A 26,453-nucleotide genomic window follows, 5' to 3' on the forward strand; every position below is an offset into this window, starting at 1 on the left:
TCCCCTGCAGCAGCAAGAGCCGGCGCCGCGGCGAACTCGTGCGCCTGCGCTCCCGCGCTCCAGCCCCGCCCAGAGGCGTGGCCCGACGCTAGCCCCGCCCCGAGCCCGCCCCCAGCCCGCCGGGCTCAGCGGCCGCCGCAGGCCCGGCCGACTCCGGTCGCGCTTCTCTGACGCACCGGCGCCTTCCATGTGACGCGCCCTGGCCCCGCCCCGCCCCCGGCTGCGCGGCGCCCGCCCGCCGGCCCTCAGCGCGAGCAGCATCTCCTGAGGCGGCGCCCGCGTCGTGGTCGTAGTCCCCGTCGGGTCCAGGTCCCGTCCCCGGCGCGGCCGCGGGCGATGGTGCGGCGGCGGGCATGAAGGAGGATGGAAGGGCAGGACGAGGTGTCGGCGCGGGAGCAGCACTTCCACAGCCAAGTGCGGGAGTCCACGGTGCGTGCGGCGGGAGGGCGCGCCGGGCCTGCCCCGCTTGTCCCCACTCGCCGCGCGTCGCCCCCCGCCCTCCTTTCTCCCGCGACGCCCTCCTCAGCCCTGCGGAGCCGCCGCCCAGGCCGCGTCCCCGCCTGCTCCCGCGCCCGCCCGCCGTCGTCGGGTGGTGCACCTGCCGCTCCTGCGGGGCGCGCGGCGGCGCCGGGGCCTCGGGCGCGGGTCCGGGAGGCTCCGGTCGCTGGTCCCGGTCCGCGCCGCGCGTTCCCACCTGACGAAGGTCCGGTTCGCCCTGGAAGCAGCTTCTCGTGGAGGTCACCTCTCTTGGGCTGCGTTTCATCTGGGCTGCGGGCAGGGGTCAGGGAGCGGGCTTGACCTGAGGAAGCCCACGCTGATGTTTTTACCGTTCCAGGATGCACTAGACCACAGCATAGTTGGGCTAGTTTGTGTTTTTATCACTGTGTAAAATATATCAATTTTATACATTTGTGTCTACCCCTCCCCTGTTCTAACTAACTGATCTCAGGTCCAGCTACACTTTTGGTGGTGCGAGGTGAAAAACTTCTGGTTTAGAACTGCCTAATTTGTGTAGTTATTGATCTGGAAAATTGAGAATGACTTTGCCTAGTCATACCTTGAAATAACCAGGAGATAGGGAGTCTGAGCTAGTGGCGGTTGAACCAGTGGAATTTGGTACAGCATATTTAGTTTTATTTTAATTTTTTATTGAAGGTGAAATACGCGGAGAGAAATGCACACAATCGTATGTGTTCCCCTCGAAGCGTTATGTACTGAACACACCTGTGTAATCTTTTTTTTTTTTTTTTTAAAGATGACCGGTAAGGGGATCTTAACCCTTGACTTGGTGTTGTCAGCACGGCTCTCACTCAGTGAGCTAACCGGCCATCCCTATATGGGATCCGAACCCGGGGCCTTGGTGTTATCAGCACCACACTCTCCCGAGTGAGCCACGGGCCGGCTCCACACCTGTGTAATCTTGAATCCAGATTAAGAAACAGAGTTTTATTAAAACAGAGTTTTAGCATTCCAGAGGCCCACCGCATCCCTCCTTCCAGTTACTCCCCGCCCCACCAGGAGTAACCACTGCTCTAGCTTCTCATGCCATATGTTGGTTTTTGCTTAGTTTTGAAGTATATTAATGGAATCTTATGCATTCTATTGTGTCTAGTTTCTTTCACTTGACACTGTGAAATTTCTTCTTATTGTATGTGGTTTTAATTCTCAATGTTGTATATTTTCGTACATGTCTTTTGGTGAACATGTGTGTACATTTCTGTTGGGTATAGACCTAGGAATGAAATTGCCAGGTTGGAAGGTGTGCATTGTTTTTTTTTTTTTTGCTGCTGGAAGGTATGGGGGCCTGAACCCTTGACCTTGGTGTTACAAGGCTATGTGCTAACCTGCCAGCCCTTGTTCAGCTTTAGTAGATACTTAGGGTTTTCCAAAGTGGTTGTACCAATTTACACTCCCACCAGCATTGTATGAGAGGTGTGATTGCTTCCCATTTTTACCAACAAAAAAGGATTTTCTATACTTTTTAATTTTAGCCATTCTAGCAAGTATGTCATAGTATTTATTGCACAGAGGATTTAAATTTGCATTTTCCTGATAACTAATGAATTTGAGAACCTGTTTATATGTTTTTTTGCCATTTGGAAATCTTCTTTTGTGAACTGTCAAGTTTTTTTTTTTTTACCCATTTTAAAATTGGTTTATCTTTTTAATATAGACTTACAAGAGTTTTTATGTATTCTGGATATGATTTCTTTGTCAGATGTATGTACTGCAAATATATTTCCCACTCTGTGGCTGTCTTTTCACTCTCAATGATATCTTCTGATGAACAGAAAATCTTAATTTTAATATAGTTTAGTTTTATCAAAATTTTTTCTTTTCTGATTAGTATTTTTTATGTCCTGGTTAAGAAGTCTTTACTTCAAGATTATGATGGTGTTCTCTTTTGCTTTTCTGTAAATGCTTTATTGATTTTTCTCTTCCCATTTAATTCTACAGTCCATCTAGCATTTATTTTTTTGAGTATGGTATGAGATAAGAGTCATATTTTTTTCCCCACCTGAATGTCCAATTGCTCTAGCACCATTTGTTTGTCACTAATTAAGTAACTATGTTTGTGGGTATTAATTTTGGACTCTATGCTGTTCCATTGGTCTATTTGTCTTTGGCATTGTTTTTAATTGATTAGATATTCTATAATTTGGATTGAGAAAGGAACCGAGGTAGACCAGAGCTTTATTACTTTTTTCTACTACCCTGGAAATAACTCAGTTTTGAGACTGATTATAGAGTTCCTTAGCTATGCCCCTCCTCACCCGTTTCTCTCAACTCAGCAGTCTTGGATGGTTGAGTGTACTGCATCTTCTATGGAACCATTGCAGACAATGACCAAGCTCAGGTGGTTTCCAGTCTTTGGCATTTCTCCCTCAAATTATTTCTATTAAGAGTGAATATTAATACTTTGCTTTTTCTCCAGGACTTGTTGCCAATTTCAAAATTATTTAGCCTTTTTCTTGGTTTTGCCATATAATGCTATAATTTTTGTTTAACTTTTTCTATTGTGATAAAATATACATAACATACAATTTACCCTTTTAAAACGTACACTTCAGTGACATTAAGTACATTCTCATTGTTGTTGCTTTGCCTCCCATGGATTTGTCAGCCCTTGTCCCCTGGGTGATGGAGCTGCCGAAGATTACTCAAAGCCCATCTCTTTTGAGCAGTGAGAAGCCCTGAAAAGGTATTAATCTCCCAGAACCCTCAAGAGAGAGGCATTCCTTCCATTTGGGAAATTAACCATGAATTGGGGTTCTCTTCGAAGAGAGAAACAGTTCTGGAGAACTTCCTCCAGACCAGGAAGTTACAGGAAGAGAACATAGGTGGGGTTTTTGCTAAGTATAGTTTAACAAGTTTAACAATAGAACCTGGTAACATTCAGTGAGACAGGCAGGGTGACCTTCCATAATGCAGTTTGCAGCAAAAGCTTGATCTTAACAAACATTCTCTTTTTACAGCAATTTCCCAGTCTCTTTACATATCAATCAGTAACCTGTCTGTCTTTGAGCCAGCAACCTTGCTGTGTTACAGTTCTTTATCTTACAACATATACTATAGCCTGGGGAAAATTTCCTGTCCTTTTGCAAGGTCAGTATTTGAAACTGCAAAGCTTTGGAAATCCAGGCCCTGTGAAGTACATTTGCTTTATGCATACTCCACACATTGTTTTGGAACCATTGTCACTATCCATCTCCAGAACTTTTTCATCATCTCAGACTGAAACTCTGTACCCTTTAAACAATAACTCTTCAATCCCCACTCCCTCCAGCTGCTGGTAACCACCATTCTGCTTTGTGTCTATGAATGTGACTATGCCAGTTACTTCATATAAATTGAGTCATACATTATTTGTGCTTTTGTGTTTGCCTTTTACTTAGCATAGTGTCTTCAAGATTCATCCATGTTGTAGCATGTGTCAGAATTTCCTTCCTTAGGGCCAAATAACATCCCATTTTGGTATATACCACATTTTGTTTATCCATTTGTCACTGGACACTTGGGTTTTTTCCACCTTTGGTTGTTGTGAATAACACTGCTATGATCATGGGTACACTAATATCTGTTTGAGTCTCTGCTTTAAATTCTTCTGTGTATACACCCAGAAGTGGAATTGCTGGATCATATGATAATTCTATGTTTAATTTTTTGAGGAACTACCATACTGTTTTCAACAGGAACTGCACCATTTTACATGCCAACAGGCAAAGAGCCCTGGTTCCAATTTCTTTACATCTTTACCAACATATGTTCTCTGTTTTTAAATTTTTTTTAAATAATGGGTGTGAAGTGGTATCTTATTGTGGTTTTTATTTGCATTTCCCTAATGATTAGTGATATTGAGTATTATTTTTAGTTCTTTATGTATTCTGAATAGTAATCCTTTATCAGATACGTGATTTGCAAATATTTTCTCCCATTCTGTGGGTTACCTTTTTACTTGATTGATAGTATTACTTGATGCACAAAAGTTTTTAATTTTGATGAAATCCAATTTATCTGTTTTTTCTGTTGCATATACTTTTTGTGTTATATGCAAGAAATCATTGCCAAATTCAATGTCATGTCCCCTGTGTTTTCTTCTAAGAGTTTTATAGTTTTAGCCCTTATGTTTAGGTCTTTGACCCATTTTGAGTTAATTTCTGTATGTGGTATAGTGATTAATTTATAAATACTCATGTAATCTATTTTGTCTTCAGTATTATCCGAGTTTTCTTGTCATTTGGCCTTAGTGATCACGTTTGACTTTGGCTATTAATATCAGGTGGTAATAATCCATTTTCTTTCTTTCATTGTCTTCTCTCCCTTTTTCTTTTGGACTTAAGGTAAACAGAATTGCATTAATCATAATCCTTGGTTTACACACAGACTTTCCATTGGTCCATATGTGATCTGCTTTTGATTATCTACTTTTGAATAATATGCATCCATGGACCATCAACCAACAGGTCTACTGAAACATTGACTCTAACTTAATACCCAACAGGACAACTGAAATATTGACAGTAATTTATCTATACCTATTCTTTATGTTTGCTGTAGATGCATAGCAGCACTTGTCTTTTGGTACATCTATTCTTTGGATGCATTTGCTTCAATGATAACTTCAAAATGTTTTCTTTACATTGATGCCACTTTCAGCAATATAGTTTTTACTTTAAGATGATTACGTATTAATACATAACTGTACAAAAAGATCCCTATAATCTCTTTACCAAATTAATAATAAGTAATATTTATTGAGTGCTTGCCAGGTTGTTTTGAGTCTCACAACTCTGTGAAGTAGCTATTTTATAGTACCTTGCCAAGATTACATAGTTAACATGCAGTGGAACCAAGATTTGAATACAGGCAGGCTGAATCCATAGCCTATACCATATTTATGATCCTGTAGAGTTAAAACCTCCATCATAACGGGGTTAAGTGAGATCCAACGAGGTCACTTGACTATGGTTTAAGCTCTCCCCCTTGCTGTAATATTTTTTTTGGAGGGGGACAATTCTGGGGTTGATTGGGTTTTTACAACAGTAGAGATTTTAGGACCTCCCATTTAGTTGGGCCCTTTTCGGCCAAATAGGAGTGGGGAAACAATGGGGATGCAAGGAATCATCCCCTGCCTACTGCTTCTTTAAGTGAGTTTACCTGCCTTTTCCTATTGGTGCCTTGCCATCACCTCTATGGCTTACCCTCTTGTGCAAAAGATAAAAACTTTAGCCTTTCCCACTTGAGAATAGGGGTTGGGCAGAAGATGGGATCCAATCACCAATCTTGTATATAAACTCAGAGTGCAGTTGTCTTGGGGCCCATAGTCTTTTGTGACCTTTGTCATTGCCCTCCAGCCAAAGACCACCAGGAAACACCTGTAGTCGGACAAATTGGGTTTACTGCCTGTGTGGTGAGGGAAAATGCATACCATGGGGAACTGTGGGGCATCTCAGTAAGGGAGTACAGTATTCTAAAGAACTTTTAAAATAGGATTTGGGTTTGTGCTAGGTGGATTGGGAAGAGTTTAAGGAAGTGGGGCTTTTATCTGTATGGGATGCTGTTAGGTAGCAGGGATAATTCTGCAATTGGGTATCTTAATAAATCTTACCTAGAAGGAAAGAAGGCTGGAGTAAGGCTAAAGCTGTAAGTGGAAAGAAGCAATAGTCATTCATATTAGCCAAGAGATGTTGGTCATTTTTGTAATTTGGACAGTTTTTTACCTGTGTTCAGGCATGATTACCGAGTGGTCTTGTTTAGTCTTTATCCATAATGGTCTTAGAGTGTCATTGTTGATATTCTCTGAAATAGTTTATGTTCAACAAGAGAATCAGTCATCGGGGACTAGCTGTGAATGCCTTGCTCTGAGTTGCTAGCCAGTTTGTAGCAACACCAAAGCCTAGCTGATAGTACCAGGCCAGCTCCCAGATGTCAATGGCTGCTTTTTTTTTTTCGGTGGCTGGCTGGTATGGGGAACTGAACTGTTGACCTTGGTGTTACAAGGCTGTGCTCTAACCAGTTGCGCTAATAGGCCAGCCCTGCTTTTCTTTTTCTTATTGTGGTTGTAAAGTCTTTTAGTGGAATGGTATATTAGATACAAATCCAATAGCCAACATTATATTGAAGTGATTTTGTAACATAAATGAGCAAAAAGGAATGAGATAGAGTATGGAGGTATAGAGGTTTCATTTGTGTCTGACTCTGCTAAACTGGTTGAAATTGACTTCCTTTCTGTGGTAGGTGGTATAATGGCCCCTTAAGATGATAATCCATGTTATAATCCCTGGAGCCTGTTGATGTTACCTTATGTGGTTAAAGGGACTTTGCAAATGTGGGTACAATAAGGAGAGGATTATCCTGGATTATCTGGGTGGGCATGATGTAATCCCAATCGTCCTTATAACAGAGGCAGGAGAATGAGCATCACAGAAGGAGATGTGACTACAAAAGCAGAGTTGGAGTGATGCACTTTGAAGATGGAGGAGACGTTATAAGCCAAGGAATGAGGGTGGCCTCCAGAAGCTAGAGAAGTCGAGAAATGGAGTCTACCATAGAGTCTCCAGAAGGAACCAGCCCTGCTGACACCTTGATTTTAGCCCAGTGAAACCCATGTCTGAGTTCTGACTCCAGACCTGCAAGATAATAAATTTATGTTGTTTTCAGTCACTAATTTCTGGTACTTGGTTACAGCAGCCGTAGGAGACTCATACTCCCTCATCACGAGGCTTACACTGCTCTTTTTGTGTGTCTTACCACTCCATAGTTCTGTACTTGAGGCTGAAGGAAACTGGGTGTTCCTGATTACACTTGAATTGTTTTTCTTAACTTCCTATTTTTTCCTTTTTCTAAAAACTTAATTTAAAATTTTATTTAGAATTTACTTTAAATTTTATTGTTGTAAGAATACTTAACATGAGATCTACCCTGTTAACATATTTTTAAGTGTACAATACATTATTGTTGACTATAGGTACAATGTTGTGCAGCAGATCTCTAAGACTTACTCATCTTGCTTTACTGAAACTTTATGTTCATTGATTAGTAACTTCCTATTTTCCTCTCCTCCCAGCCCCTGACAGCCACCGTTCCACTCTGAGTCTATGAATTTGGCAATTTTAGGTACCTTATGTAAGGGGAATTATACAGTATTTGTCTTTCTGTGACTGTTTTACTTCACTTAGTGTTCTCAGGGTTCATCCATGTTGTTGCATATTGCAGAATTTCCTTTTTAAAGGCCGAATAGTATTCTGTTGTGTGTATATACCACGTTTTCTTTATCCATCTATCTCTTAGTGGACATTTAGGTTGTTTCTATATCTTGGCTATTGTGAATAGGGCAATGGACATAGGAATGATAATTATCTCTTTGAAATCTCGAGTATAATTCTTTTGGATAAATACCCAGAAGTGGAATTGCTGGATCATATGGTAGTTCTGTTTTTAATTTTCTGAGGAAACTACCTACTGTTTTCCATAGCAGCTGCATCAGTTTGTATTCTCACCAACAGGTGCAAGGGTTCCAATTTCTCCACATCCTCTTCAACACTTGTTGTCTTTTTTTTTTCTTTCTGATAATAGCCATCCTAACAGGTGTGAGGGGACATCTCATCATGGTTTTGATTTGCATTTTCCTAATGATAGTGATGTTGAGCACTTTTGTTTGTCTACTTTTGAGAAGCATCGATTTAGGTCTTTGCCCATTTTTTAATTGGGTTATTTGTATATTTGACATTGAGTTGTATGATGAGTTTCTTATATACTTTGGATATTAACTCCTTATCACATATAAAGTTTGCAGCTATTTTCTCTCATTCCTATCACTCTTGTCTGCTTTTGTGTACAGAAGATTTTTCATTTTATATAGTCTCAATTGTTTATTTTTGCTTTTGTTGCTTGTGCTTTTGGTGTTGTATCTATGACATCATTGCCAAGACCACTGTTATGAAGGTTTCTCCTTATGTTTTCCTCTGGGAGTTTTATACTTTCAAGTCTTATGTTTAAGTCTTTAATTGATCGTGATTTGATTTTTGTTTGTGGTGTGTATTAATCCGTTTTTGTTGCTTACAACAAAGTGCCTGAAACAGGGTAATTTATAAAGAAACAGTATTTATTGCTTACAGTTTTGGAGGCTGGGAAGTCCAAAGTTCAGGGAATACATCTGGTGAAAACCTTGATGGTGTTGACAGTGACACAGGGATCTCTCATGGCAGAATGGTGGAGCAGAGAGAGAGATAGCTCCTCATGAGCTCTCCTTTTAAAGCCTTCAGAATCATGTCCATTACCACCATTAATCTGTCAACTTATTACTCAGTGAATGAATCAGTCCATTCATGGTGCATAGTCCTCATAATCCAATCGCCTCTTCAAGGTCCCACCTTTCAATTAACATAGTAGGATTTCTCACGCTCTTAACACTGTCACAGTGGAGATCAAGCCTCCAACACATTAGACTTTGGGGGTGACACAATTCAGTCCATGTCATGGTGTAAGGTTCCATCTTCATTCTTTTGCATGTGGATATCCAGTTTTTCCAGCATCATTTGTTAAAGACACTCTCCTTTCCCCATTGTGTATTCTCTGTGACCTTGCTTAAGATCAGTTGACTGTATGTGAGTGGATTTGTTTCTAGGTTCTCTGTTCTATTCCATTTTTCTGTATGTCTATCTTGATGCTATTTTGATTACTGTAGCTTTGTAATGTGTTTCAAAATTAGGAAGTGTGATGCCTCCAGCTTTGTTCTTCTTTCTCAAGATCCATTTGGCTATTTGTGGCCTTTTGTGGTTCCATATGAACTTTAGAATGTTTTTTCTATTTCTGTTGGATTTTGATAGGGATTGCATTGAATCTGCAGATTGCTTTGAGTAGTGTGGACATTTTAACAATATTGTCTTCCAATCCACCCAGGTGGGATGTTTTTCCACTCATTGTGACTTCTTAAATTTCTTTCATCAATGTTTTGTAGTTTTCAGTATGTAAGTCTTTTTTAACCTCCTAAGTTAAATTTATTCCTAATTATTTTATTCTTTTTTCATTTTTTGGTGCTATTGTAAATGGGATTGTTTTACTAATTTCCTTTTCATATAGTTTGTTGTTAATGTGTAGAAATGCAACCAATTTTTGAATGTTGACTTTGTATCCTGCAACGTTACTGAATTTCTTTATTAGTTCTAGCAGTTTTTTATTTATTTTTATTTTTTATTTTTTGTCTTTTTTTTTTTTTTGTGACCGGTAAGGGGATTGCAACCCTTGGCTTGGTGTCATCGCACCGCACTCAGCCAGTGAGTGCACTGGCCATCCTTGTATAGGATCTGAACCCGTGGCGGGAGCGCTGCTGCACTCCCAGCGCCGCACTCTCCTGAGTGAGCCACTGGGTCGGCCCTCTAACAGTTTTTTTAATGGAGCCTTTAGTGTTTTTAATATTTAAGATCATGGCATCTGCAATTAGGGACGGTTTTTTAAAAACTCTTTTCTTTCAAATTTGAATTCCTTTTCTTTCTTTCCTTCCTTCCTCTTTTTTTCCTAATTGCTCTGGCTAGGACTTCTAGTACTGTGTTGAATAGAAGTGGTGAGAACAGACATTCCTGTCTTGTTCCTCATCTTAAGTGTGAAAGCTTTCAGTTTTTCACCACTGAGTATGTGAGCTGGGGGCTTTCCATCTATTGCCTTTATTATGTTGAGATAATTTCTTTTCATTCCTAGTTTGTTGAGAGTTTTTATCATGAAAGGGTGCTGAATTTATTCAAGTGACTTTTCTGCTTCTATTGAGAAGATCATGTGATTTTTTATATTTTATTCTCTTAATGTGGTATATCACTGTGATACTGTGAAATACATACTTGGTTTTCATCCCTGTCTCCTGACATGGAACTCCTAAGATCCTTAAAATCTCCAAAGACTGTCTTTTTGCATACTAATGAGTTGACTGATGGCTGATGGCTGGCAGTCCCTGGGTAGCTTTATGATGGGGGCTGGTCATCTGTTCACTGGAAAAAGGCAGTTCCACCCCCAACCTCTGGAGAGGAGAGAGGGACCTAAGGTAAAGTTGATCACCAATGACCAATGATTTAATCAATCATGCGTATGTAATGGAGCCTCTATCAAAACCCAAGAGGCCTGGGTTTGGAGAGCTTCCAGCTAGCTGAAAAATGGAGGTGCCTGGAGGGTGGCATGCCCAGGGGAGCATGGAAGTTCCATGCTCCTTCTCCCATACCTTTCCCTGTGTATCTTCATCTGTATCCTTTGTAATGCCCTTTATAGTGAATGGGTAAACATAAGTGAGTGTTTCCTGCAGGTCTGTGAGCTGCTTAGCAAATTAATCAAACCCAAGGATGGTGTTGTGGGAACCCCAATTTTTAGCTGCTCGGTCAGAAGAACAGGCAAAATATACTGTAGCTTGTGATTGGCATCCAAAGTGGGGAGGGAGGCAGTTTTGGGGACTGAGCCCCACTGTAGGATCTGACACTATCTCCAGGTAGATTGTGTTGGAATTGAATTAGAGGACAACCGACTTGTGTCAATTGCAAAATTGCTTGCTTGCTGATGGGGAGAAATTCCCACACACTTGGTCACAGATATTCTTCTGTGTTTATTGTTGCTGAGTAGGAGTATAAGGAAAAACACTCCAGTGTGTTTTTTTTTCCACTTTCAGTCGCATTAATTGATTTTCATATGTTGAACTATTCTTGCATTCTGAGGATAAATCCCACTTAGTCATGGTTTATGATACTTTTAATGTGCTGTTGGATTCAGTTTGCTAGTATTTTGTTGAGGATTTTTGCATCTATATTCTTCAGAGATATTGGCTTATAGTTTTCTTTTCTTGTGGTGTTTTTGTCTGATTTTGGTATCAGTGTAATGCTGGCCTCATAAAATGTGTTTGGAAGTGCTCTCTCTACTTCAGGGTTTTGGAAGAGTTTGAGAAGGATTGGTGATAATTGTTCTGTAAATGTTTAGTAGCACTTACCAGTGAAGCCATCTGGTCCTGAGTTTTTCTTAGGCAGCAGGTTTTGGATTACTGATTCAATCTGTGTACTTCTTATAGGTTTGTTCAGAACTTTCTATTTGTTTGTGATTTAGTCTTGGTAGATTGTGTTTTAGGAATTTATCCATTTCTTCTGGCTTATCCAGTTTGTTGGCATATAATTGTTTATAGTAGCCTCATAATCCTTTTTATATCTGTGGCATCAGTTGTAATGTTTCCTCTTTCATTTCTGATTTTGTGTCTTCTCTCTTTTTTTTCTTAGTGTGGCTAATGGTTTGTCAATTTTCTTTATCTTTTTAAGAAAGCAACTCTTAGTTTTGTTAATTTTTTCCTTTTATATTCTATTTCATTCATTTCTGCTCTAATCTTTATTATTTCCTTTCTTCTGCTAGCTTTGGGCTTAGTTTGTTCTTTTTTTTTTTTTTTTTTTGATTCCTTGAGCTGTAAAGTTAGGTTATTTATTTGAGATCTATCTTCTTTTTTAATGTAGACATTTATGGTTGTGAACTTCCCTCCTAGTATTTCTTTTGCCACATCCCATAAGTTTTGGTATATTGTGTTTTTTGTTTTCATTTGTTCTAAGGTATTTTCTAATTTCCTTTTTGATTTCTTCTTTGACTCAATGATTATTCAAGAGTATGTTGTTTAATTCCAACATATTCATGAATTTTCCAGCTTTCCTTCTGCTATTGATTTCTACTTTTATTTCTTCGTAGTCAGAAAAGATACTTGGTATGATTTCAGTCTTCTTAAATTTTCTAAGATTTGTTTCATGACCTGACGTGCCATCTATCTGTGAAAAAGATTTGTGTGTGCGTGAGAAGAATGTGTATTCTGATGCTGTTGAGGGGAATGTTCTGTATATGTCTGTTAGGTTCATTTGGTCTATAGCATTACTTAAGTCCTCTGTTCTTATTGATTTTCTGTCTGGATGTTTTGTCCATTATTGAAAGTGGGTGTTGAAGTCTCCTACTATTATTGTATTGTTGTTGTCTATTTCTTCATTCAGATCTATCAATGTTTGGTTTATGTACTTTGATGTTGGGTGCATGTATATTTATAATTGTTTCTATCTTCCTGGTGGGTTGATCTTTTTATTGTTATAAAATGTTCTTCTATATAATAGTAAATGATATGTGTCTGTCTCTTGTGACAGTTTTTGCTGGACATAAATATAGCCACTCCTACTCTCTTTTGATTGCCATTTTGCATGGAATATTTTTTATCCATGTCTTTACTTTCAACCTATTTGAGTCCTTAAATCTAAAGAGAATTTCTTGTAAACAACATATAATTGTATTTTTAAAAAATCCATTCAACCATTCTATGCCTTTTACTAGGGAGTTTAGTACATTTACATTTAAAGTAATTACCAATAGGGAAGGATCTACTATTGCCATTTTGTTTGTTTTCTGTTTGTCTTGTAGTTTTTAAAAATCTGTCTTTTCCTTTCTTGACATCTTCCTTTGTGTTTTGCTAATTTTTTTTTCTTTTTACTGATAGGCTTTGATTCCTTTTTTTTTTCTTTTGTGTAAGTTATAGGTATTTTATATTCTTTTCTTCTTAAATTACAGTTGGATGTATTTCACTTGAGAGCTCGTAGGCATTCAAATCATGTCCTGGCCTTTCAGCATGATTTCTAGTGTTAGTTTTCCTTTTGTTTCAAAGCCAAAGTTATGCATAGGATAGAATATAAAGTCTTTGAGACCCTTAAGATTTCCTTTCATTTTCCAGTGTCTGTAGGAGATTTTTGTAGATATTCATTCATGATGATCTTAGGACTTTGGAGATTATCCAGATATAATAATAGTGGTTAATTTCCTGAAAACCTTGCCTACCGGAGCTGTGGAAATGCTGCATAAAGCTAACTCAACTTTTTAAAGCAGTGTTATTGATATAATTCACATAGCATACAATTTACCCAATTCAGTAGGTTTTAGTATATTCAGAGAGTTGTACAGCTATCACCATAATTTAACCATAGAACATTTCCTTATCTCAGAAGCAAACCCTATAACCCATTAGCAGTCATTTCCAGTTCCGGTCAAGATGGTGGAATAGATGGTCCCCAGCATCACTCTCTCACACAAATCAACCAATTTACAACTGTAAAATTATAACAACAGCCAAGTGGGGCCACTGGAGCTCAGGGGAAGAGGAGGAGAGACCTATGGAGTTCATGAAGGCCAGAGAAAACACAATGAGAGACAGAAAAAACTGCTCTGAGCATTTTGGACTGCAGCTGTTTTAACGCTGGAGTCGCTGAGCACATGGAGTAGGAGCCAGCAGAAGCCACAGCTGTGTCTTTTGGATGGAATTGCTTGGAGGCAGGGGAGAAGAGATCCTTGGTGGCCCCCGGGACAGCAAGACCACTAATAGGGTTTCTGAGGACCCATGCAGGAGTGAGGAGCAAGAACACCTGAAAAGGGGGAGCCATTCAGAGACTGGTGAGTCATCTCAAGGGACCAGCACATGGCCCGTCCCATGGGAAGTGTTTGGAGCATGGGCAGTGGGGGAGATGGGCCCAGTGGGAGAACATTGGGACACAGCAAGGACAGCTGATCTGCCCCCCATTCAGAGCAGGACCACTCAGAGGAGACTGGTCAGGAATGTAGAATCGCATGGGGTGCAGTTTGATGAAAAGACTCAGGCCCAGGTCAGAGTTTCTACACAACCCAGGTGCACCCAGTTTCTGGAGAGCCTGAAGTCCCTATAAGGTCAACCATTAAACCCTGAGCTGCACAAAAAGTCTTCCCTAGGGAAACAGCAGGAAAGCAGCAATTTAGCTCAACCACAGAGCTTAAGTACTGGTTCCCACAGGAAGTTCCCCCATTTTAGAAGGAAGCAAAGGACAAAAAATAAGTTCCAGCCTAGGCAAACCACCAGTGCCTCAGGCCCCACTGGGGGACTTGAGGCATGGAGTTAGGGACCGGAGCCCCCACCCACACCCAGGCACACCACTGGCACCTTGGGGCCCCAGGGTATGGAGCTGGGGACCAGGCCCTTAGCCCATAACCAGGCACACCGCTGGTGTCTTGGGGACCCGCCCAGGGCATTGAGCTTGGCACTGGAACCCCCAACCACACCCAGGCATACCACTGGCACTTTGGGGACCACCTGGGGGCCTGGGGCATGGATCTGGTGACCAGATTCGCCTCGCACAACCAGGCACACTGCGCCAGCACCTCAGGGCCTGCCCGGGCACCCAAGGGATGGAGAAGGGGACTAGACCCCCCTCCCACAACCAGGCACACCACACCAGTGCCTCATAGTTTGCCCGGGGACCCGAGACATGGAGAAAGGGACTGGACCCCCTGCCCACAGCCAGGCACTACATGCCGCTGCCTCAGGGCCTGCCCAGGGATCTGAGTTATGGAGTGAGGACCAGACACACCCCACAACCAGGTACATCTCCAGCACCAAGGACCATGCCAAAAACATTAGCTCTATGTGGGTGGCCCACCCCAGCCACCACAATAACCACCATACAGATGGTCTGCCAGCCACTGGAGTGCATTGACACAAGGAGAGTCACCAGCAGAAACCAAAGAAAAAATAGGATGTCTCTCTCCACAAAGCCCATTCTAGAGTGACAAGAAGCATCTGCTCTGTGATAATATTGGGGGACCTGAACACACCTTTCAGCACTGGACAGATCATTTGGGCAACAAATCAACAGAATAACCGTTATTCTTTCAGAGAGAGAGAAGAAATCTAGGATTATCAGTGGTGGGAACAGGGAGGGGAGGGGGATAGGGAGAGATTGGACAAGGGGCATAAAGAATAAGTACAATTTGTAACTACATACATACTAGTAATATTGACTTTATCAACGTATGTCAACATTGAATCCCAAAAATATGTATAATCAATTACAATTCAATTAAAAAAAAAAGCAGTCATTCCTTATTCATGTCCCCCCTATTCTCCTTCCTCTAGCTCTAGGCAGCCACTAACCTGCTTTCTGTGTAGATTTACCTGTATAGATTTGCCTACTTTGGATATGTCATATGAATTGAATTGTGCAATATGTGGCATTTTATATCTAGCTTCTTTCAAGGACCATGGTATTTTCAAGGTTCAGCCATGTTGTAGCATGTATGAGTACTTCATTCTTTTTATGGCCGAATAATATTCCATTGTTTAGATATGTCACATTTTATTTATTCATTCATCAGTTGATGGACTTTTGGGTTGTTACCACTTTATGGCTCTTTTGAAAATGCTGTGAACATTTGTGTGCAAGTTTTTAGGTGGACAGGACATACATTTTCATTTCTCTTGGGCATATAACTAGAAGTGGATATGCTGTGTCATATGGTTACTTTGTGTTTAATATTTTGAGGAACCGCCAACCTGTTTTTCAAAGTTGCTGCAACATCTCACATTTCTACCACCAACGTATGAGACTCCCAATTTCTCCATATCCTCAATATCCTTTTCACTTTGATTTTTGATTATAGCCATTCTAGTGGGTGTGAAGCGGTATCTCATTGTTTTGATTTGCATTTTCCTGATGATTAATGAGTTCATGTGCTTATTGGCCATTTGTGTATCTTCTTGGAGAAATGTCTATTCAGATCTTTGTACATTAAAAAAGTGGGTTATTTTTCTTTTTATTATTGAATTGTAAGAATTCTTTATGTATTCTAGACCTAAGGTTCTTATAGACATATGACTTGCAGATATTTTCTCCTATTCTGTAGGTCATCTTTTCACTTTCTTTATTACAGGACAAAAGTTTTTAATTTTGTTGAAGTCCAATTTATCTATATTAAATTTTTTTTGTCATTTGTGTTTTTTATGTTTTTATGCAAGAGGGCTTTGCCAACCCAAGGTTGTAAAAATTTACTTCTATATTTCTTCTAAGAATTTTATTGTTTTAGCTCTCACATTTAGATCTATGATCCATTTTCAGATAATTCTTGTGTATGATGTAAGAAAGGGGTCGAGCTTCATTCTTTTTTTAAATTTTAATTTTTATTGATTATAAAATATTCATGAGCACAGAGCTGACCGTTAGCACCTGTGCCCAAGATGTGATAATCAGATCAATACCCAGCTTCATTCTTTTAATATGGATATCCAGTTGTTCTGGCACTGTTTGTTTCAAAGGCTATTCTTTCCTCCATTGAGTTGTCTTGACACTATTCTTGAAAATTAATCGACCATAAATGTAAGGGTTTATTTCTGGACTCTCAATTCTGTTTCATTGGTCTCTATGTCTGTCCTTATACTCCACACTGTCTTGACCACTGCAGCTTTGGAGTAAGTTTGAAATTGAGAAGTGTGAGTCCTCCAACTTTGCTCTTTCCACAATTGTCTGGTAATCCTGTATTCCTTGCATTTTCATTCAAATTTAGGATAAGCTCGTCAATTTCTACAAGAAAGCAAGAACTAGAATTTTGACAGTGATTGTGTGATGTAGATCAATTTGGGAAGTATTAGCATCCCAACAATGTGAAATTCTGATCCATGAACATGGGGGATATCTTTCCATATTTTGGAATTCTTTAATTTCTTTCAACAATTCTTATAACTTTCAGAGCTTAAGTTTTGTTTCTCTTGTTAAATTTATTTCTAAATATTTTATTCTTTTGATGCTTTTTCATATTTATTTTCATGTATATATGCTTTTGACAGCTGGCTGGTACAGGGATTGAACCCTGGACCTTGGTGTTATCAGCACCATGTTCTAACCAACTGAACTAACCAGCCAGTCCTGATGCTATTTTAAATTGAATTCCTTTCTTAATTTTCTTTTCAGATTGTTCATTACTAGTTTATAGAAAATTCAGAAATATTCTTTGATTTCTAGGTAGTGTTAGATTTTATAAAGCACAAATTAGGATAAGTTAGGATTTCTATTTGGTTTTATTTTAGGTATATAAAAATTATTTTCTCATAAAAACCTTTTTTCCATTCATTCATTCAACATTTGTTGAGTATTTGCCATTCATAACCTCCTATCTTGGTCCTCCAGCCATGCAATGTGAATGACTTTAGAAAAGCATTGTTATAGATTTGTTATTTGAAGCATCTTAATAGTTTATAGAGTGGGATGTGAATGAAGTGATAAATAAGATTCCCCCCGCCCCCACTGAAGTATAATTATCATAGGGTAATGTTACTTCAGGTACAGTGATTTGACAAAACCAATATAAATTATTGCAACTTGTTCTAATTATGTCTGTAAACAAGTTTAAGATTGTGAAACAAACTCTTTTTGGAGGCAACAGGTTAGAAGAGATTTGGAAATAATTTTTCTAGTTATTAATATAAAATTATTTCTTCATAGTAGCAATAAAAAGCTCCTGCCTTGGTAATCTTGTACATAGCCCGGTGCAATGGCAAATATATTTAGTGTACTTAGTTTAGATGGAGAAAAATTAAGTCAGAGAATATCTAAAATAAAAAAGGTCTGAAAATACTGAGTGTTGTTAAGGATGGGAAATAACTAGAACTCTCATACAGTGCTGGTGTATGAGTGTGAATTTGTACAACCCACTTTGAAAACTGGGATATTTACTAAGTTGAACATGGGCAAAGTTTACCTTGCTCTGTGTGTTAGTCAGGATTCTTCAGGAAACAGCCAATAGGATGTATACATACAAGGGGTCTTCAAAAAGTTCATGAAAGGATTTGTATTATCTTTTAATTCAATTTTTCCACAAACCTTTTGAAGTACCTCCGTATGTACATAGAGAGATTTATTATAAGGAATTGACTATGTGATTATGGGGACTGAGAAGTCCCATGATCTGCAGTGGGCAAGAGGGAGACCCAGGATGGCCAATAGCTTAGTTCCAGTCCTTGTCCAAGACCCAGGGAGAAGTGATGTTTCAGTTTGAGTCTGAAGGCAGGAAAAAACTGATGTTCCAGCTTGAAGGCTGTCAGGGAGAAGGAGTTCTCTGTAACTCTGTCTTTTTTTTCTATTTAGGTCTTCAACTGATTGGATGAGACCCACCAACATTAGGGAGGATAATCTGTTTTACTTGGTTTATTTAAGTGTCAGTCTCATCCGGAAACACTCTCACAGACACACCCAGGATAATGTTTGGCTAAATATCTGTGCATGGCCCAGTTAAATTGACACATAAAGTTAACCATCACAGTATAACTTACTGGAGGACTTTAGGATTGAATTATTTTGGGAGGAAAGGGAGGAGAAGGGGGCAAGGGAAGAGGAAGATGAACAACAACAAAAAAGTGTTGTGATTTTTGATGATATTATATCGAATCTATCAATCATTTTTGGTGGAATTGATGTATTTATGATATTGAGTCTTCCAATCCATGAAGATGGCATTGTGGGTTTCATTTTGCATTTTCCTGATGCCTAGTAAAGCTGTGTACCTTTTCAAATGGCAGTTGTCTATTTGAATATCTCCGTTCTTGAAGTTGATTAAGCCTTTTGTTCATTTTTCTATTGGCTTGTCTCTTTAAAAATTAATTTGTAGGAATTCCTCAGAATATTTTGATAGTAGTTCCTATATTGCAAATATCTTCTGTCACTCTGTGGCTTACTCTTTCATTTTCTTAATAGTTTCTTTTAATCAACAGTTTAAAATTTTGAGATAGTTAAATATATCAGTTCTTTAAAATTAAAAATAGTATGAAGATATTTTCCTATAGTATCTTTTAAAAAAATTAGTAAGATTTATTTATTATAGCATAATTTAGGTTTATAGAAAAGTTGAACAGGAAGTACCAAGTTCTCATGTACTCCCCCATTTTCCCATATTATTAAGATATCACATCAATATGATACATTTGTTACAATTGATGTACCAAAACTGGCACATTATTATTACAGAGTTTACATTAGGGTTCTCTCTTTCTGTTGTACAGTTCTGTGGATTTTCACAGATGCCTAATATCATGTATCTTCCATTACATTATCATACAGGATAGTTTGACTGTCCTAAAAATACCCTTTGGTCCACCTATTCATTCTTCTCTTCTCTCCTTCCCCCAAACCTGGCAACCACTGATCTTCTTACTGTCTGTATAGTTTTGCCTTTTCCAGAATGTTACATAGTTGAAATCATACAATATGTAGGCTTTTAAGACTGGTTTCTTTTACTTAATAATATGCATTTAAGGTTCTTCTATTTTTTTTCTGGCTTGATATCTCATTTCTTTTTATCACTGAATAATATTCTACTGTGTGACATGTACCACATTTTTAAGTATTCACCTTATTGAAAGACACCTTAGTTGCATCCAAGTTTTGGCGATTTTGAGTAAAGTTGCTATAAACATTCATGTGCAGGTTTTTGCATAGACATAAGGTTTCAGCTCATTTGGGCAAATACCAAGGAGTGAGATTGCTGGATTGTGTAGTAAGACTGTTTAATTTTGTAAGAAACTATCAAACTATCTTCTAAAGGGGCTGTACCATTTTGCATTCCCATTAGCAATGAATGAGAATTCCTGTTGCTTCACATCCCTACCAGCATTTGGTGTTGTCAGTGTTTTGTTTTTTAGCCATTCTGATAGGTGTGTTATCTCATTGTTTTATCTATTGATTGATTGATTGATTGGCAGTTGGCTGGTACAGGGACCGAATCCTGGACTTTGGTGTTATCAGCACCACACTCTACCCAACTGAGCTAATTGGCCTCATTGGTTTAATTTGAAGTTTCCTAATGACATACAATATTGTGCATCTTTTCTTATGCTTATATGCCCCCGGTATATCTTCTTTAGAGATATGTCTGTTCAAGTCTCTTGTCTATTAAATTGGTTTGTTTTCTAACTGTTGAGAATAGAAGTTAAAAGTTCTTCAGATATTTTGGATACAAGTCCAGTATCAGATAGGTGTTTTGCAAAAATTTTCTACTACTTTGTGTCTTGTCTTTTCATTCTTTTGACAGTGTCTTGCAGAGAAGTTTTTAATTATAACAAAGTCTCATTTATCATTTTTCATTCATGGGTCATGGATCGTGCTTTTTATGTTGTATCTAAAAAGTCATTGCCAAACCCAAGGCCACTTAATTTTTTTCTGTTTTATCTTCTGGAGTTTTCATAGTTTTGTATTTTATGTTTAGGTCTGTGATCCACTTTGAGTTAATTTTTGTGAAAGATATAAGTTAATTTTGTGTCTAGATTCATTTTTTTTATATATGGATGTCCAGTTTAACAACATTGTTGAAAAAACTATTCTTTCTCCATTGAATTGTCTTTACTTCTTTGTCAAAGATCAGTTGATCATATTTGTGTGAGTTTATTCTGTTCCATTGATCTCTTTTTCTATTATTATTATTATTATTATTATTATTTATTATTATTTTTTTTTACCAACACCAGTATTCATTACTGTAGTGTCATAGAAAGTCTTGAAGTCATGTAGTGTTATAGAAAGTCTCCAAATTTTGTACTTCAGTATTGTGCTGGCTATTCTGGGTCTTTTTGCCTTTCCATATAATTTTAGAATTATTTTCTTGACACCTACAAAATAACTTGCTGAATTTTGATTGGGACTGTGCAAATCTAGAGAGCTGTTTGGGTAGAACTGACATCTTAACAATATTGAGTCTTCCTTCCATAAACATAGAATATCTCCCCATTAATTTAGATCTTTGTGTTTTTTTATCAGAGTATTGTAGTTTTCTTCATATAGTATAGATCCTGTATATGTTTTGTTATCTAAGTATTTCTTTCTTTTTTTTATGATAATGTAAATGGTATTGGGTTTTTAATTTCAAAGTCCAATTATTCATTGCTAGTATATAGGAAATGTATTGATTTTTGGATATTAACTTTGAATCCTACATCCTTACTATATTATCTCATTAATTCCAGGAATTTTGTTGTTGTTGAGTCTTTGGGATTTTCTACATAAACAATCGTTGTCTGAGAACAAAGACAGTTTAATTTCTTCCTTCCAAATCAGTATATGTTTTATTTCCTTTTGTCTTACTGCATTAGTTAGGACTTTCAGTATGGTATTGAATAGAAGTGTTGAGAGGAGAAATCTTTGCCTTGGTTCATATCTAAGGGGGAAAGATTCTAGTTTTTCACCATTAAGTATGATATTAGCTGTTGCTTTTTTGTAGACATTCTTTATCAAGTTTAGAAAGTTTCCCTTTACTCCTAGTTTTCTGAGAATTTTATCATGAATGGCTGTTGAATTTTGTGAAATGCTTTTCCTGCATCTATCGATAGGATCATATGTTTCATCTTTGGCCTGCTGGTGCGATAAATTACATTAACTGATTTTCAGATGTTGAACCAGGTTTGCATAGCTGGGATAATTCCCATTTACTTGGTTGTGTTGTATAATTGTTTTGTACACTGGATTCAGTTTGCTCATATTTTATTGATGAAATTTGCATTTATGCTCATGAGAGATATTTGTAGTTTTCCTTTATTACAATGTCTTTGTTTGATTTTAGTGTTAGGGTAATGTTGGCTTCATAGAATGATCTAGGAAGTACTCCTTTTGCTTCTGTTATCTGTAAGAGATTGCAGAGAATTGTTCTCACTTCTTTCCTAAACGTTTAGTAGAATTCACCAGTAGGTGAAATGTTTAATAAGTGTTAATTAGATCCACTTGATTGATGGTGCTGTTTAGTTCAATCATGTACCCTTACTGATTTCTACCTGCTACATCTGTCAGCATCCCACTGATGGTGGGATGTTGCAGTCTCCAGGTATAACAGTATATTCATTTATTTCTTCTCAGGTTTCATCAGTTTTGCTGCACGTTTTTGATATTGTGTTGGTGCATACACCTTAAGGATTGTTATGTTCTCTTGGATGATTGACCCCTTTTCATTATGTGTTGCCCCTCTTTAGCTCTGATACTTTTTCTTGCCCTGAAGTCAGCCTTGTCTGAAATTAATATAGCAGATCCAGTTCTCTTTTGATTAGTATTAGCATGGTATGTTTTTCTACTGAGTCCAGCAGCAGGCTTCTGCACAAGGGCTTTTGTTCTCGGTAAGCTGTGATTGTACATATCTGCCTCTGTCCCTAGTTTTTGGTGCACCAGTTTGCCCTGTGATCTCAACTCTCTGGTGGATCTAAGAATAGTAGTTGATTTTCAGTTTGTTCAGCTTTTTTCTTGATGGGAGAGATGACTTCCAAGGTCTTTTTATCCAGAAGCCCCTATGTTGTCTTTTATGGTTTTACTTTTTACTTTTATGTCTTTGATTTACCTGAGAATTGCTTTGTGTATATGGTGTAATTGGTGTAATAAAGGTTTTTTTTTTTTTTAAATTAATATTTTATTCTTTGTGGTGACTTCCCTTGGGTTCATCATTTGGCAGCTGCTTGGGAATCTTCATCTGATATCCAGTCTGTGCATAGATTTAATCCAGAGGAGTTATTCCATGACTTTTTGAAATAGATTCTATTTTGCTTTTAATTACAATTTTTGGTTGACATAATAAAAATTAGTTTAATTTTTTTTTTTTTTTAGTTTAAACAAGTTGTAAGATCATAAGGGATAGTGTTGCTTTTTTTTTTTTTTTTTTCCTTTTTAACACTAAGTAGTTTGGAATGATCTGTCCCTTAATCTTGTTAAAATCTCTTGATGTGCCTCACATTATTTTTTAAAGTGAAAGGGATTTGCTTGTTACAATATACCAATTAAATTAGAGTTAACATTCCCTACTGTGGCACCTCACATTAAAAAAAAAATAAGCGTTGCTTGTAAGAGACTATTCAAATTATGTTGTATATGTAATTACTTCTGTGTTTATCTTATATACTTTTTTGGCAGTTAGCCTGAAAAAGAGTTTCTTAACCTTTGTACTGTTGACATTTTAGACTGGATATTTCTTTATTGTTGGGGGCTATCTTGTGCATTGTAGGATTTCGTCGGCAACTCTGGCCTCTACTTTTAGATGCCAGTGGCACGATCCCTCTAGTTATAACAACCACAGTATCCCCAGACATTGCTACATGTTTCCTGAGGGGACACTGTCACCCTCAGTTGAGAAACATAGATCTAAGAAATGTTTGTTAAATATGGAAAAGGGCAATAATGTAAAAATTTATTATTTAATGTTTTTTCAAACAATGGAAATCTCTAAGTGAAGGAATGGTAATGGTAAAGGATTACTTGAAAATTATTGTCAGAGTTATACATGCACTTAATAAATAGTATTGAAGACCTTACAAAAAGTAAGGCTTCCATCTAATTCTTTTCCATAGGCAATCCCTTATTTTTCTTTTTCTTATTTTTCTAAGTCACTTTCATAATGCTAGGTAATATTTTTTGGTTTACCAACACTTAATATGCATTGACTTCCCAGTACAGACATTGAGGACTTAGTTACTAGCTTTCTGATAGTGAGGATTTATACTACTACAGTGAATATTTACACTACTACCTTTCTCCTACTTTTTCTGGTATTTAATGTTATGTTATTTTTTGTTATTCTCTTGGTTACCCTTCTAAGACACACAGACTTAAATCTTTAATTCTTGTCATATCAGTATATTCCCAGAGGTGTGGCTGACAGATATTTCCTGTTCTTAAATTCTTGAATGGCAGCTGCTATTATTGTTGTCATTATTATTGTTAGTAGTAGTAACGGTAACCTAATAATATAGCAACAGAGGAATGGTCTTTAAATTTTTTTGTCTATTTAAGTAATGCTACATGCATGTAGCTTTCTTTTTGTTGCAACTATTGTAATATAAATTCCCAGGAGTAAGATTATTGAATCAGTATATAAAGATGCAAACACATTGCTTTCCAGCAGGGTTATTGGAATAAATTTTATTTTATTTTATTCGTCTTGAAAATAATGTTCTTTCCCCCCCAATTTTATAAATAAAAATTTTGATCATTGGAAATTGAATTTATTCAGAAGTATAAGGAAGAAAGTGAAAGGGTAAAAATGATCTGAAATTCCACTATTCCGAAATACTTGCTGCTGTTTCATACAAATCAGTGGTGCAAAGGCACTTCAAAAAATTCATGGAAAAATTTGTGTTATCTTTTAATTCTATTTTTTTTCATGAAATTTTGGAAGTATGCTTGTATATATTTACACAACTTGAATAATTTTACATTAGTCACATGTATTTACTGTTTTAATGTGGAAGTATCTTCAGTTTTTTCTCTCCCTGTTATTTTTGGCTTACAGTCATGCCTTCTTTATAACCCCTTCCCAACTTTACATTTCCTCAGATAAACAGTAGGAAGAGCAGTGTGGTATATAGGTTTCCATTCTTGTTACTGGCTCTACACTATTCTATAGCATGTGTAATTGGCTATATAAGGCCAGGTCCTGTAAACATTTTCTAATTCCATTTTTCCACAAGCTCCTGCAAGGGTGCCATGGGATCTCCATTTCCTACCCTTTGTTGAAAACTTGGGCTTATCTCATAGCTTTGTGGTCACTTCCAGATACTGCAAAATCTAGTTCAGTCTAATAAAAATTTCCATCTTTTATCCAGTTCCAAGAGTCTTCCCTCTCTCCTGATCAGGCCTGACTGAGGCTAAGGAACAAGCAGTGGGGAAGGGAATGTGATTTACTAAGTTTATGTTAAAATTATTTATTTAGGAACTAAGGAAGTTTCAAGAGATGTGCAAGATAGTTCCTCTTTGTGTCAGTACTTCATTTAATATACCTAAAATAGACATAATAAATAGTTAGGGAGACAAGTTTTATTTGCATGAAACATTTAATAGAAATAAACAATTGTGCTAAAGTATGTGGAACTGGGGATATTGTGGACTTTCATTAAAGGGGACCATCTGGGTAGACTAGCTGTGATTGGGATATAGAGCCCTGAAGTACAGTGAATTTCAGCCTGTGTCCTGGCTCCTCTCAAATAAAGGCTGTCCTTTCTTCAGTTTTGTTGGAGTATGGGTCTCAGAAAGGATTTAAGAACTTTTTGCTGGTGAGTTGCAATGTCAGACTACATAGGATCTGAAAAATTTCAAGAATAAGTAATAAGGTGTAATATTGTAGATGACATTAATGAACTTGGAATTTACTGTGATAATCTTGAAAAATGGAATATTTATACCTCATTAGGGGTCTCAGTGTTATCTATTTGTGAGGAAGTATTGTTTTACCTTTATTGAAGCACAAGTTGAAAGATACAGGGCAATTTATTATGATAGTTTAATAACTATTAGAAGAGTAGGTATCAGCATGTGTTTTGTATTTAATTGTTTTGGGGATAGAGCATTAGTAATTCTGTTTTCTTTTCTCTTTTGAAGGGTGGTTTGTTGCAGTTAACAAGGAAACAGTGAACATCTTTTTATATATATGTATCTTTGTGTGTGGATACAAATGTATCAGCTGCCAGCAAAAATATTACCACTGTGTTTTTAATTAAATAGGAATTTTTCTCAAAAAGTCTGGAGAAATGAAGTATTGATTCATGGGGCAGCATGCATGAACTTTGAAAACATGCTCAGTGAAAGAAGCCAGCACAAAAAGTCACATATTTTACGAGGGGTCTTCAAAAAGCTTATGGAAAGATTTGTATTATCTTTTAATTTTATTTTTCCATGAAATTTTTGAAGTACTTTCATATGATTTCATTTATATGAAATATCCAGAATAGGCAAATTTATAGCAACAGAAAGTAGATTGGTGGTTGTGAGCGGCTGGGTGAGGTAGGAGTAGTATAGGATATTGAGTTCGATAAACACATTTACTTACTAGCACAGTCTTGTTACTTATTACTTTTTAAAAATAGGCTTTATTTTTTAGAGCAGTTTTAGGTTCACAGCAAAATTCAGCATAAGGGACAGAGATTTTCCATATACCTCCTGCCCCCACACATGCACATTTTTCCCTATTATCACCATCCCCGTCCAGAGTAGTACATTTGTTACAATTGATGATCCTATGTTGAACATCATTATCACTTACAGTTCATAGTTTAGTGTTCACTCTTGGTGTTGTACATTCTATGGGTTTGGAAAAATTTATAATGACATATATTTACCATTATAGTATCATACAGAGTAGTTTTACTGCCCTGAAAATCCTCTCTG

The 26,453-nt window shown here is 37.6% G+C and overlaps 1 protein-coding gene and 1 non-coding gene across 5 annotated transcripts in view; one reads left to right on the forward strand and one right to left on the reverse strand.

Moving 5' to 3' along the window:
• The first annotated feature begins 230 nt into the window (after positions 1–230).
• Positions 231–26,453, forward strand: part of LMBR1 (limb development membrane protein 1) — a 162,243-nt gene continuing 136,020 nt past the window's right edge. For all 4 annotated transcript variants that reach the window (XR_010023820.1, XM_063098786.1, XM_063098788.1 and 1 more), the window contains exon 1: positions 231–429. Coding sequence is in view for 3 of the 4 variants with exons in the window: in XM_063098786.1 (XP_062954856.1) it covers positions 364–429 (66 nt within the window). In the remaining variant the exon portion in view is untranslated. The remainder of the gene's footprint in view (positions 430–26,453) is intronic.
• TRNAI-GAU (transfer RNA isoleucine (anticodon GAU)) lies at positions 17,124–17,197 on the reverse strand. The gene has a single exon. It is a non-coding gene; the product is annotated as a tRNA-Ile (tRNA).

The sequence above is a fragment of the Cynocephalus volans genome, chromosome 6, assembly GCF_027409185.1.
Source record: "Cynocephalus volans isolate mCynVol1 chromosome 6, mCynVol1.pri, whole genome shotgun sequence".
Classification (NCBI taxonomy): domain Eukaryota; kingdom Metazoa; phylum Chordata; class Mammalia; order Dermoptera; family Cynocephalidae; genus Cynocephalus; species Cynocephalus volans.